The sequence below is a fragment of the Medicago sativa genome, chromosome 1, assembly GCF_051527215.1.
Source record: "Medicago sativa cultivar Bolivia chromosome 1, Bolivia_mono, whole genome shotgun sequence".
Taxonomy (NCBI): Eukaryota; Viridiplantae; Streptophyta; class Magnoliopsida; order Fabales; family Fabaceae; genus Medicago; species Medicago sativa.
In genome coordinates, this window is record NC_140749.1 from 85,248,958 (window position 1) to 85,261,536 (window position 12,579).

At 31.4% G+C, this 12,579-nt stretch overlaps 2 protein-coding genes across 2 annotated transcripts; both read right to left on the minus strand.

Moving 5' to 3' along the window:
• Nucleotides 1-2,280: 2,280 nt before the first annotated feature.
• LOC146958472 (protein MEN-8-like) lies at nucleotides 2,281-3,031 on the minus strand. The gene is made up of 2 exons (XM_085730930.1): nucleotides 2,672-3,031; nucleotides 2,281-2,536 (listed from the first exon to the last, which is right to left on the minus strand). Exons 1-2 carry the CDS (start codon nucleotides 2,952-2,954, stop codon nucleotides 2,526-2,528), a joined length of 294 nt encoding a protein of 97 aa, XP_085587056.1. The 5' UTR covers nucleotides 2,955-3,031; the 3' UTR covers nucleotides 2,281-2,525.
• A 778-nt stretch (nucleotides 3,032-3,809) lies between these two features.
• LOC146958473 (putative methyltransferase PMT15) lies at nucleotides 3,810-7,912 on the minus strand. The gene is made up of 5 exons (XM_085731041.1): nucleotides 7,013-7,912; nucleotides 5,184-5,695; nucleotides 4,595-4,984; nucleotides 4,421-4,498; nucleotides 3,810-4,259 (listed from the first exon to the last, which is right to left on the minus strand). Exons 1-5 carry the CDS (start codon nucleotides 7,676-7,678, stop codon nucleotides 4,013-4,015), a joined length of 1,893 nt encoding a protein of 630 aa, XP_085587167.1. The 5' UTR covers nucleotides 7,679-7,912; the 3' UTR covers nucleotides 3,810-4,012.
• Between the last annotated feature and the right edge of the window lie 4,667 nt (nucleotides 7,913-12,579).

Genomic DNA, 12,579 nt, shown 5'->3' on the forward strand with positions numbered 1-12,579 from the left:
GATAAAAAAGAATACAATTATTTGTTATTTTTATTAAAATTTTATTATTATATACTTTTTTTTGTTGAAAAGAAAGTTTGGGTGAATTGAGTTTCGAAGTTCATAATGATCAATTTTAAAGAGTACAGACATACGACTTCTCTATTACAGAGGTTTTGGATTTTTGGGGTTTTATAAGGTCAGAGCAAATCTAATGTCTCAAAGAGTGTAAATTTACAAATCACTTAAAAGTCTCGTATTAATAAGAAAAGTTGAACTCACGAGCTTGCAGATGTGTCGACATCTTATCAATTAAGTCAACTTTCATTATCTAAAATTATGTTCTATTAAATTATTAATAGTCTATAATTTATCCATGTTTATAAAAATTTAATCAAAAAAAGTTTATGTTGATTTTTATTTTAAAGAAAAATAGAAATCATGTTTTTGTTGGATGAAAATATATTAGGTTATGGACAAGAAACACATGAAATGGAAATTCATAGAAATCTTATGTCTTGATGAAAGGCTTTTTAATGTTAAAAACTAACTAAAATGTCTCATTAAGTCTATTAAAATACTATACTATTTATTAAATAATCCATCAAAATATTTTTTAGTACCACAAACTATTTTTAAAATTGTAAAAAGTCTGGATTGATCAATATATTTTTATACGCAGTTAAAAAATTCATATTATTTTAATCGAATATAAGATTTATTTAGATCAATTAAAAGTCTTGATTGCATACCATAGAGTTTTTTCATCGTAAAGAAGTCTTTTATTTTTATTTTTTAAAATTCTAATTGATTACATCCCGAAGGATCTAAACCAATAGAAAATGGTTTTTTTCTTCTTCTTATAATTAGTTACCATTTTCATTTTAAAAACATCAAAAAAATTCATCTCTTTCATTCAACATATGATTTCCATCTCATTCGTTATAAAATCGAATCTTACACATCATCATGGATAAATTACCCTCAATTCATCAATGATATTTGATGTTGGTTTTACCGGTCTACAAATTTATAATGGAAATTATATTTGTTGCAAGAGGGAGTATCATAAATACATCTCGAAGGTTTTTTATTGGTCGATCAAATATTGATCCAACCTTTTTTTTGTTTTTGCGTTAACCCTCCGATTTCTAGGAGAAAAGGGTCATGTTTTCTATGAAAGAAGAAAGTAAAGATTTCATGCTTTCATGGCTTAGAATACTACAATTTATATATGAGATATGATTCATAAACAACCAAAATGTTCAAACGTATATTCATACAATCGGATACAATTTATAGCTTTTCAATGCATATATTTTATCTATATATTTTATCTACCTCAGCTTTCGTACACATCATTAGAAGAGGAAAAACTATACGGTCTAATACGGTATCAAAATCTTGGTTGTTTAAATATTAGCTCTCTTTATATATTGCTGAGTATTTAAAGATTTAATCATGAGTGAATGTAGTCCTCTTTGACCCACTAGTCTAATAATAAATAACTTACGTTGAGCTAGGTAGGATGTGAGGTCTAATATAAGCTTTTCGCATACCAACTTTAGGCCTTAAGTTTATGAACTTGCTAATGTTAATTACTTTGAATCTCAATCTACTATCACCAAATTTGATCGCTTTCTTTTGCAATACAACTCAAAATGTTAGTTCTTGTTTGAACTATCATGTCAGTGTCTGTCTACATGCTAGTGATCTATGTATACAATGGTAACATTCAATGTAATGGCAAATATAATCATATGATAAAATGGAATTGAATGGTGTCACAACATCCAAATATTATTTATATGTAATTATCACTCGTTTATGTTTGTGCAAGTGTGTCATCGACTTGACTAGGGTACTGCGGCAAAATGAATGAATGACTGAACAAATATTCATTAAAACATGCGTAAATACATACACATTCGTATGAAAATATTGGTAAAACATATTGTTGCTTTAAGCTGTGATGATTCAATTATAGTACCCTCTATCAATGCTTCTTCAGTGGTGGTATCCTAATAGATCACAGAGGCCACTTCATATTTGGTTTTGGTCAATCAGGATCTGATTAAGTAGTAGATAAATGCTAAGTGATGGACAATGATAGTAGAACACATACCATTGGATTTCTTTTGATATACAAATTATGATCTTCTTTTTCTTTTTTTATTTTTAGCAAATAAATATTATGATCTTCTCATTAGATATATGAAGTTAATTAGAAAACCAGATCATTATCAATTTTTCTTTAGGCATCTGATTTTATTGGTTTATGGAAATGGACACCAAAAAACATAGAAAACTTCATCTTAAATATATAAAAAAAAGTTAAAAACATAAAATTATAGATATTACATGCATCAAATGCAAAATGTCATGTATTATTATCCATATGAAGGAAACTTTCCAACTTTCTTTATTTCATAGCACTAATTACATCTTGTGATAATAACATCACAAAACATTCAAAACAGAATCACATGCTAAACTGGTGTGTCTTCTTTCAATCTTTTATTCTTCGTGGATCGCATCACCATGCTCTAATTTAGAACTGTAAATCAAGAAAGATAAACATCATATTCAATGAGATAAAAAAAAATAAGCTAGGAGAAAAAATATACAATCATATAATAAAGAAATTATAAAGAGATGTGAATATGAATATGTGTGATTATTAATTAATTACCGCAACCAAAAGATGGGAGGTTGCACTGAGAAGTAAGTTGAGAAGCAATTCTGAGAGTGTTACAAAGACAGTCAGGGTTGGTTGATTGAAGTGCAGTGCAGCAATCAGGACTTGGGTTAGTGTTGGGTGAACCAGGAACAACAAATGGTGCACAAACATTCAGATTGGACAGCTGAGTTGGACAAGTAGTTTGTGCCTCTCCCATTTCCATTTTGGTCCCTAATGCCACAACCAATAGAAGAACCAATGCAACTTTACACCTCATTGATACTGGTCCTGCCATGATTTTTCTAGTTATTAAATTTGTTTACTCAAAGGTATAACTAATAACTATGATTCTTTTCTTGTTGTGAATATAATATGTTAAGTAATATCCTCAATTTATAGTTAATTTTTGTATTGAAGACCATGATTCTTTTCATGAGTGACCTAACAAGAGTTTTTCGGCTCACAACATTTGCGTTGAAATTCAGAAGCCAGCATGACACTATTGGCAGGATCGAATTCATCAAAAAATACTACTTAGTATATCTATTCAAAATAAATTTAATAACTCCAAAAATAAATATTAAATGATTTTGTCTTTTTAATGAAATAAACTACTACTTTTTTTAAGCAAATTTTCTACTTTTTATGTCTTATATGCAGTTAAATATTCCTCTCTTAAGTCTTAAGACACTACAAGACGTCACTCTTAATATAATCTTGCTAAAAACAATTTATATACTCTTGTTAAAATTAGAAGATAAATGATTTATATTCAGATTTATTGTTAAAGTAATTTGATGTTAAATTTAGCATATCGGTCAAAAAAATTATATCAAACTTGTTATTGCAACGTTTGAATGAGGTTCCACTAATATGAAGATGTTTGGCTCGCAATGTTAGAAAGTGATTCTAGTCCTAAAATGGATTTTAACTTTCTAAGTTGAAAAATCATTTATTGTAATAAAGTCATAGTTCCTTTTTGTAGCTTGCATAGGGGATTCTCAAAATTTATATCCCAAAATTTGATGAACAATGTTATATAATATATCCAAATATGAATTATTTTACTTTGATTTCACTTTTGATTAAAATCAATTTTCACTACTGTAAAACCAAAAATATTAATAATAATATAAAAGACAGATCAATATTTTTATATAAAAGACAAATCAAATTTTTAATCAAAGCAAACTTGCATTCTATACAAAATTAAATTGTTTGCATATACCGCATCTCAAAATGTGTGAATTGTTTCAAGCAATAAATTGGAGAAAGGAAAAATAAATCATAAAGCGTAAAAGAGAAAAACTATATGGTCAAAAAAACTACAATAAAAAAATAAATGTAAGTTGTTTAATTAGTCTTGCGACGCCTGTGGGAAGGAGCAGAAGCAGGAGCAGTCCAATACTTTTTCACAGCAAATAGAAGCTTCTCTCTCTCAAGTGGTCCATCTTCATGGTCAACAATAGAAGTGTCCCATTCCAATCCATTTGCAATGTTCTTTACTTTCAATAACACATCAACATCATCTCTTATTATTACTGCTCCTTCAGGTCTAAGAATTCTATCCATTTCTAGCATAATGTCTTCCAATTCACATCTATTGAAACACACAAAGAGCACATTGGTAACAATTTACATAATCTAAATGTCACAAAACTATATAACCTATACATTAAAAATACACAAGGAGCTGAACCTAAATTTATCCTATATAAAATTACTTGAAACATTAGTCTTGTAAAATAAAACATGTATTACCTGCCACTGTAAAGGCTGAATAGTGAATCAGCATGAATTAAATCATAGGTTCTTGGATAAGTAGACATTGCTTCACACCTAAGAAAGAAAATTAAACCATTCATTAGAGATAAAAACATAGAGAGAACTTGATCAAATTAAACAAGGCACAAATGGAATATTAATTGTGCTAACCAATCATGATATGTTCCAATGAGTCCCCTTTCATATATTGCCCCAAGGGTGTCAACCTTAGCTTGGACAGGAACCACATTCATAACCCAAACTGGATTCTTAACTAAAGCAGATGCAAATCCACCCAAGTTAGCATTCATATCCAGAAGGTTACGATATCTCTTGGTTCCAAGCTGATTGTTCACTTTTTTGTAATGTGGAATCCTTTTCTTCCAGAGCTCGTTATCTTTTGAATAACTCTCAGAAGTTACCCCTTCAATTGTACCCATACCAATCCTAGGTGGAACTGACTGAAGTCTCTGTGGCCAATTTTTCAATACTCCACCAGCAGTTTCTTCTTTGTTTGACACTTGAGGAACAGGCATCAAACATGTTTTCAAATCAGTATACCTGAAATCAAGGTAGCAAAAAATAAATATAAAATAAGTGCTTGATAGTATTAGATTAAATGTTTGTTATATTAGTCCGTTGTATCGTTATATAGTTAACGAGAAGAACAAGGAACTAGTATAACTAATAATTATAACGGATAAGTGTGTAAATAAACATTTACATAAAAAGAATTTAGAGAAATGAATGAGGCACGAACCAGGCCTTGTCGGGATTTTCCTGTGGGCCGCAGAAAGGGCGATCTGTGGCGAGCTTATGAGCAGATCTGCAATCCAAATGGTTAATAGGTTTCTGCCAAATTGCAATATCATCTTTCTCAATGAGCTTAATCCAGCAAAGGCTTTTGGCAACTTTTCCAATTTTAGTCTGCTCTTCATTCAAGTCCTTTTTGGTTCTTTGCCACCCTTTATAGTGTTTGTTCCAATTAATTGGTGGTCCAGATAAAATCCAGTAACCACCAGGGCGTAAAACACGATCGACTTCATTTAGGAAAATGCCATCATATTCAGCCCATGGAATTAGGCAGCGGGAGCAGTGGGAGATGTCAAAAGCTCTTGAAGGGAAAGGTAACCTCTTGGAAGCTAGGACACCAATCAATGCAGGAACACCACGTTCTAGAGCAAACTGAACTTGTGCTTCATGTGTGTCCCTTGGTGCAAGTGATAAGGTTATTATGTTACGTGACTGAAGATATGCTCCCCAGCTAGCAACCTGCATTATATACATCAATCACCAAAGTTTCACAAAATATCAACATTGTGTTATTATAACTACATAGTGCTCTAATTAAACAGATATGATTCTAATTCAAAAAATATATATAATTATATATACAAGCAGGGGGGCTATTTAGTACCAGTAATTTAATCACAAAAGATTCACTAATAGCGCCCAACTACCTCGACAGAGTATATATCATATATATACGTAGCATGCATACAACATGCTGAGTATTTCAATTTTTTTAGCTCTTATATACCATTTTATATTTTTTAGTTCACTTTGGGAACAAATTTTTTATATCAAAATAATGTTTTTTGAGGCACGCGAGAGCAGCATGTCATAACTCATAACTAAAGAATGACTTGTCAAAGTATATAGTTAAAAAACATGAAAAATAAAGAGAAACAAACACTAAAATTGAGAATATGATAAACAACAATATTCGAGAGAAAAATTTAAAATGTGTAAATAATTGAAGTAATTCCAATTAACACTTTAAACTGTACACCTTGATTAAAACGGATTAGGATGGCAACCGCGCAGATGAAAACAAAAGCCGTCTCAGTCCAACTTCCAATTTTGGCAGCTATATGACACTTCATTATTTTAAATTTTATTTTTAAAATATTAAAAAATATATTTTTAGCTAAAAATATCTTTAGTTTTTGTTCTCTTTTCCCTTAGGTTTTCTTTTTGTTCTTTATGCTTTATAACTAAAGAATCTATTTGTCCTCGTGAGCTTAGCTCAGTTGGTTGGAACAATGCAAAAATATGCAAGGAACGGGGTTCAAACCCGGCCACAACCAAAAAAAAAAACTAAAGAATCTATTTAAAAAACGTTTTTTTAAAAGATATTTATAAAAACGTTACTCACCTTATCAAAATAGAGAAAAAGAAAATTAATAAAAAACGTTACGCAAGAACAATAAAAGCACGCGAAAACAAGGCCCGTAGCATACGCACCGTAACTGACATAAATCTTTCACAAAAAGTGCGATAAATCCAATTTTTCCATAAATAAAAAATAATGTTGTACATTAAAAAATAAAAAGATTTGTTGCACTCGTGGAGACAGAAAAATATATCAATACGACGGTAAAAATTAAACAAGAGTAAGCAAAAGACAAAGGTATCCCCAAATTAATTTTTTTTTTTGACAGAATCCCTAATTAAATGCACAAATATTTCGATTTACTATATTTTTACAATAAAAAAACAAGAAAAGCTATTGCAAAAAAAAAAAAATAAACAAGAAAAGTTTTTGCAACAAAAAACAAGAAAAAGAACAAGAATTAGAGAGTATACCCCACAGCCAGTATCAAGTGCAGTCCTAATGGAACCATCTTTGAGATTTATCAACTTTCCTATATCATCGATATATGCATCAGCACCATTAGGGAACATGGTTCCACCGCCGGGAAAAAAGAACCGATCACCGTCGTACCGGATCCAATTCTGAACAGCTTTTTCAACCGTGAGTTCACGGTGAGGGACATTCGCATACCAAGCAACATCCCTACTAGCCGGCCAAGGAAAAGGAGTCTTGTAACCATGAGGTGGAGGAACCCTACACTTCAGATCCTCTTCACCTTTCACCGGACAGTGTCTTTCCCTATAAATCATTCTACTCCGCTTATACCTCAAAGATCTCGTCGGATCCTCGCATGGCGTGTATTCTGTGAAATTCACGCCACAACGAGGGAAGACAAAGGTTTCGGATGAAAGTGCGGTGATGGTATCGGAGGAGTTATGGTGAGATTGGAAATCGAGGGTGGGTTTGTTGACTTGGATGGTGCATGATGGTGATGTTATGATGGATTTTTTCGAGAGGGTGGTGAAAGAAGCATGTTGTTGGTAAGCGCCTAGGAGATAAAAGGCAGCGCAGAGGAAAGCGATGAGGAAGTAGAGGTGAGGTTTTCTCATTGATGAAGGTTTGGGAAATTTGTTGTTACGTGAATAAGATGGATCCATCTTATTCAGTAGAAAGAAACTATGAAGACTGAAGAGAGTGATTCTTGGAATTTAGAATTGGTTTAGGTTTAGGGCTTGGTTTAGATGAGTGTGTGTAACTGTGTATATATAATTTTCAGTCTCTGGTTTTTCTTCAGATTGAAATGGAACGCGTTTGGGCTATGGAAGAAAAGGTTGTAATCTTTGGGCTTTTATGATACACGAACGCCTCTGTGTTTGCGACATAATTTATGCGATTCATGAATTTCTATTGGTTTTTTTATTTTTGGATTAAATATTACAGTAGAAGGTTTTTTTTTTTTTTTGAAAGAATATTACAGTAGAAGGTTGTTTATTTCTTTATGGGATTTATGCAATTCATGAATTTCTATTGGTTTTTATTTTTAGATTAAATATTATAGTAGAAGATCGTTTATTCTTTAAGGGAATTATTAAGACAAATAATGATTTTTGATTAAATATAAAGTAGAAGGTTTTTTTATTTCTTTATGAGAATTATTACGACAAGTAAGGAAAGAACTAAAAATAAGGAATATCTTGTGCCTTTATTATTTTAAAGATATTTTTTAAAGATCATTAATTTTTCCTTTAAATAAAAAAAACGTTAATTTTTTTATATATATTCTATGTCGACGTTATCTTCCATGTTATGTGTGTGTATAAAAGAAATGCAAACTTTTAGTGTGGCCTATTTTGTTTAATCTAACAATGAAAATATTCAAATATCCATATTTTTATATAAAAAGATATTACATTTTGTTGCAACATTTTTTCTTTTAATTTCAAATTTACTTAATTTTTATTTTACCATTTTAATGATAAAGAGAAAAGACAGAAATGTTTTTTTAGGGTATATAAGACAGACATGTTAGTGCCCCTCTTAATCCTTTTTTTTTTTTTGAGGAAAGCGCCCCTCTTAATCCTAGTTACAAACTTATTTGGACATGCTAATTCATATATGGTATATTCTACTATTATTTGTTTTCTACAAATAGGGCAAAGCCCAAGATTTATTGGATTTTCCAGTTGAAACTCTTCGATAATTTGTCATTGTCAGATAAAATATAATCATTCCAAAAATATATTTTAAGAATATATAACATAACACAAACATATATTATCAATATATGATACACACACAAATATATGTGATTTTTTTTTTTATATAAGATTTTTCCCCTAAAAAAAATATATATAAGATTTTTGATTTTTTTAGGGAAAATATATAAAAAAATTGTTGACTCAACCCAATATATATATGATTATAAAATAAAATTGGCCGCTTACACTCATGAATCATGATAGACCATTGTGGGTCACTACTAAAAAAACAGTGTTTTCGGACGGAATTTTCGGACGGATACGTTTTTGTCTGAATTGTTTGGACGGATTTGGGACAATTTTAACGGAGCGAAATTTTCGTCCCAAATCCGTCCCAAAATCGTGTGAAATGTTTATGACATGTTCAAACAGTGTTTTTTCCCACAAATTTCGCACGGATTTCCTTAAAAAAAACAAATCCGTCCCAAATCTGTCTGAAATATTGAGACGGATTTCAGACGAAATATGAGATGTAGCTTAATTCCGTGAATTCCGTCCCAAATCCGTGGGAAACGATTGAGACAGATTTCAGACAAAGTAATTTATTCATATATAATAGAGTAGTTGTGAAAGATAAACCTAGTGTGTTAATCTTGTGCGCCTCCTTTACTCTCTCTGTAACCTTCATTTCTATCTACCTCTATGCCATTTTCTCTCTATTTTTTTTTTTTTGCCATTGTAAGCATATAAGAAGAAAAGAAGAATAGATCTTGTCTCCTCTCATCATCATCTTCCTTTCTATCCAATCGAAATTCCATAAACAAGTGTTTGAAAAAATGGGTCATCTCATCATCATCTTCCTTTCTACCGTTGTGTTTCACTCTCCTTCGCTCTCTGCGATTTGCCTTAACTGGATCTAGTCTCATTGCATCCTCATCTTCTTTTCTATCCTTATTCTCCACTAGATCCATTTTATGCTTTCTCTGTCAGGTGTTTTTTTTAACCTATTTTGCCCACACAATACTGCGTTTATGTTTCTTAGTCATGCGATTTTGTGTGGTGTGGGTTTGGGCATTCCATCAGTTTTCTTGATGTGGGATTGAATTTTTGTCTGTCGTGCCGCTCATCTTAGTGGTCTGGGTTTGTTTTTAATAATATTAGTTGTTCAAGAAAGTAATTGAAGTTGAATCACTTGTATCAATTCATTTGAAAGGATAATAATCTAAAAAAGTCATAAAAAATAGAAGAAAAAAAATTGTCCAAATCTGAATTAAAAACACCCAAAATAAAATAAATTATTTAATTTTGGAAATATAGGGAAATTTTAACTTAATTCCGTCCGAAAACCGCAGGAAATTAAAATAAATTCCGTCTGAAATTCGTTTGAAGTTTAGTCCAATATCCCACGCGAAATCCGTCTGAAATATATTTCGGACGAAATTATGATTTGTACGCGGCTTTTTCGGACAACGCCCTATCTGTCCGAATTCCGTCTGAAAATGGATTTTCATCCGAAATCCGTGGGAAATTTCTGTAAATTCCATCCCAAAACCGTCTGAAAATCCGTTCGAAAATGACCTTTTTTTAGTAGTGGGTCCTCGTGAGCTTAGCTCAGTTGGTTTGGACAATGCATAAAATATGCAAGGTCCGGGGTTCAAATCCCGGCCACCACCAAAAAAAGACCATTGTGGGAAAAAATAATAATTAACCAGGTAAAAAATTTAATTAATGACTATTGCTTTTGGTTTTTTTACTAAACTAAAGATATTGCATTGGTTGATTAACGAAATATATTTACATTACCATTTACTTATCTATTTTTGTTTTTGAGCGAACTTATCTATTTTTATAACATTGAAACAGGTATTTTTTTTGTTGACAAAAACATTGACGCAGTTTTGATAACAATTAACGGTTATTATTATTTTATGGAATAGACAAGTTTCATTTACTTTTAATGTTAATTATATTATATATACTAGTGAAAAGACGGGCACTCATGTGCGCGTCTTTTCGCTCTTTTTTTATTGCGTCAATATTTGAAAATTATTAACGGTGTTTTTTTTTATGAAATTTTAATATTAATTAAAACAAAAAACATAAATGTTTGTTGCTTTCAAGTTATAAAAAATCAAACTAATCATGATTATATATTTTAACGACACCGGTAATAATGACACCAACAATTGTATTATAGAAAAAGTTGTTTAAGGGTATAATTGGAATGATGAAAAAGTAAGTATAAATATATTCATCTAGTTTGTTACACTTTTTAAATGATAAAGGTAAAAAAAAAAACAAAAAATATATATATATTCATATCGTGTTTGTTACATTTGTTTTAATATTTAAATTTATTCTTATATATTTGTTACATGTGTTATTTGTATTGAAAATTGAGGGTATTTTTGAAAAGAAAAATTCAACCCAAAAATGCTTAAAGAGGTAATTTTATTTTTATATATAATATATATAGAGTAATGTTAATGCACACCCACTCAAAAATTAGAAGGTGTGCATTAGCAAGTTATACCTTTTCACTTTTGACAAAAATATCATTTTCTCTCCTTGCGCAGCCCCTGATCTAGGGTTTCAGAGTGGCTTGCGTATAGTGTTCCTTTCCTCCGTTTCATCGTGATTTCCTTCGGTTTTTTCCGGCCTTTCTCTTTCGGTTCCTTGCCTGTCCTCCATCGGTCTGCTGATATTGTTTTCATTCTCACATGATTATGAATCGCTTTACCTGCAAATCACGTTCACCCCCAAATTGTCTCTACCCACAAATCACCATCACTCCCAAATTGCCTTCACCTTCAAATCGCGTCAATCCTCTGTCATCTTCACCCCCAAATCGGCTTCACCTGTGCTCATTTTCCCTTGATGTCCTTCGTGGCCACTGGTTGTGGGGCGGTCGCTCTATCCTCCCCATACGGTCTGATCCATTAGTGGACTCCTTTAAGATGTTTGATGAAATGCTTCAGAGGGATGTGGTTGCTGTTCGTCCACCACCACATCCGCCACCGTTATATGTTGTTGTTGTGGGTGTCACCTTACTCACTAGAACGCCAATTGAGCGCCCACCTCGTAAGCCTCCATGGCTACAACATGTATTGGCTACTCCATCACCAACGGTTTTGAGGTTTGATGCCTTTATGCTTGTTATGGTAGTTTTAATGTCATGATTCTTTGTTTGTTTTTTGTATTCCTTGTTTTGGTACATGTTTGCATACCATATGTTTGAAGAAGTGCTCGAGAAAGAACAGTTGCATGGGTACTATAGTTCAACAAAAGGGCTTATGGCGACATTCACTAATTTCAACATCCTCTTAACCACACAAATGTCTTGTCAAGATGTGGTGCAATTGATCATATCAGAGACCACGCATAGTCGATTTGAGCGAACACCTGCAAACATCTTTTTCCGAAGTTGGATGAATTTAAAGACTGTGGATCTCAACTTATTGTTGATCTTTGATCATGTGTGGCAGATTTTTGTCTGGTTATTAGGTTTTGAATATTGGTTTGTCATCATCTTAGTATCTTTTGATAGTTCTATGTATCTAGCTATCTTAATCACTTGTAATGATCTTAAAATATGGTTGGAAAATGTCCCAACTCATGGTCCTTTTGATTGTAGCTCTTCTATTTTACCATTTGAATGAATGAAACTTATTTTAATGTAAAAAAAAATATCATTTTCTCTTTCTTCAAAAGTAATTAAATTCATATCCCTTTAGGTCATATATCATTTTCTCTTTCTTCAAAAGTAATTAAATTCATATCCCTTTAGGTCATTTTACCATTCAAAAATATCTTCTTTATTTTTTTAGTGAGAGAAACTTTGCCTTCTCTCTAAGTTTTCT

Excerpts from the sequence above, each read along its gene's own strand:
- LOC146958472 (XM_085730930.1), bottom strand. The coding sequence starts at position 2,954 with ATGGCAGGACCAGTATCAATGAGGTGTAAAGTTGCATTGGTTCTTCTA.
- LOC146958473 (XM_085731041.1), bottom strand. The coding sequence starts at position 7,678 with ATGGATCCATCTTATTCACGTAACAACAAATTTCCCAAACCTTCATCA. Across the intron at positions 5,696-7,012 it reads CACTTGATACTGGCTGTGGG|GTTGCTAGCTGGGGAGCATA; the intron begins GTATACTCTCTA and ends TATATAATGCAG. Across the intron at positions 4,499-4,594 it reads ATTGGAACATATCATGATTG|GTGTGAAGCAATGTCTACTT; the intron begins GTTAGCACAATT and ends TTTCTTTCTTAG.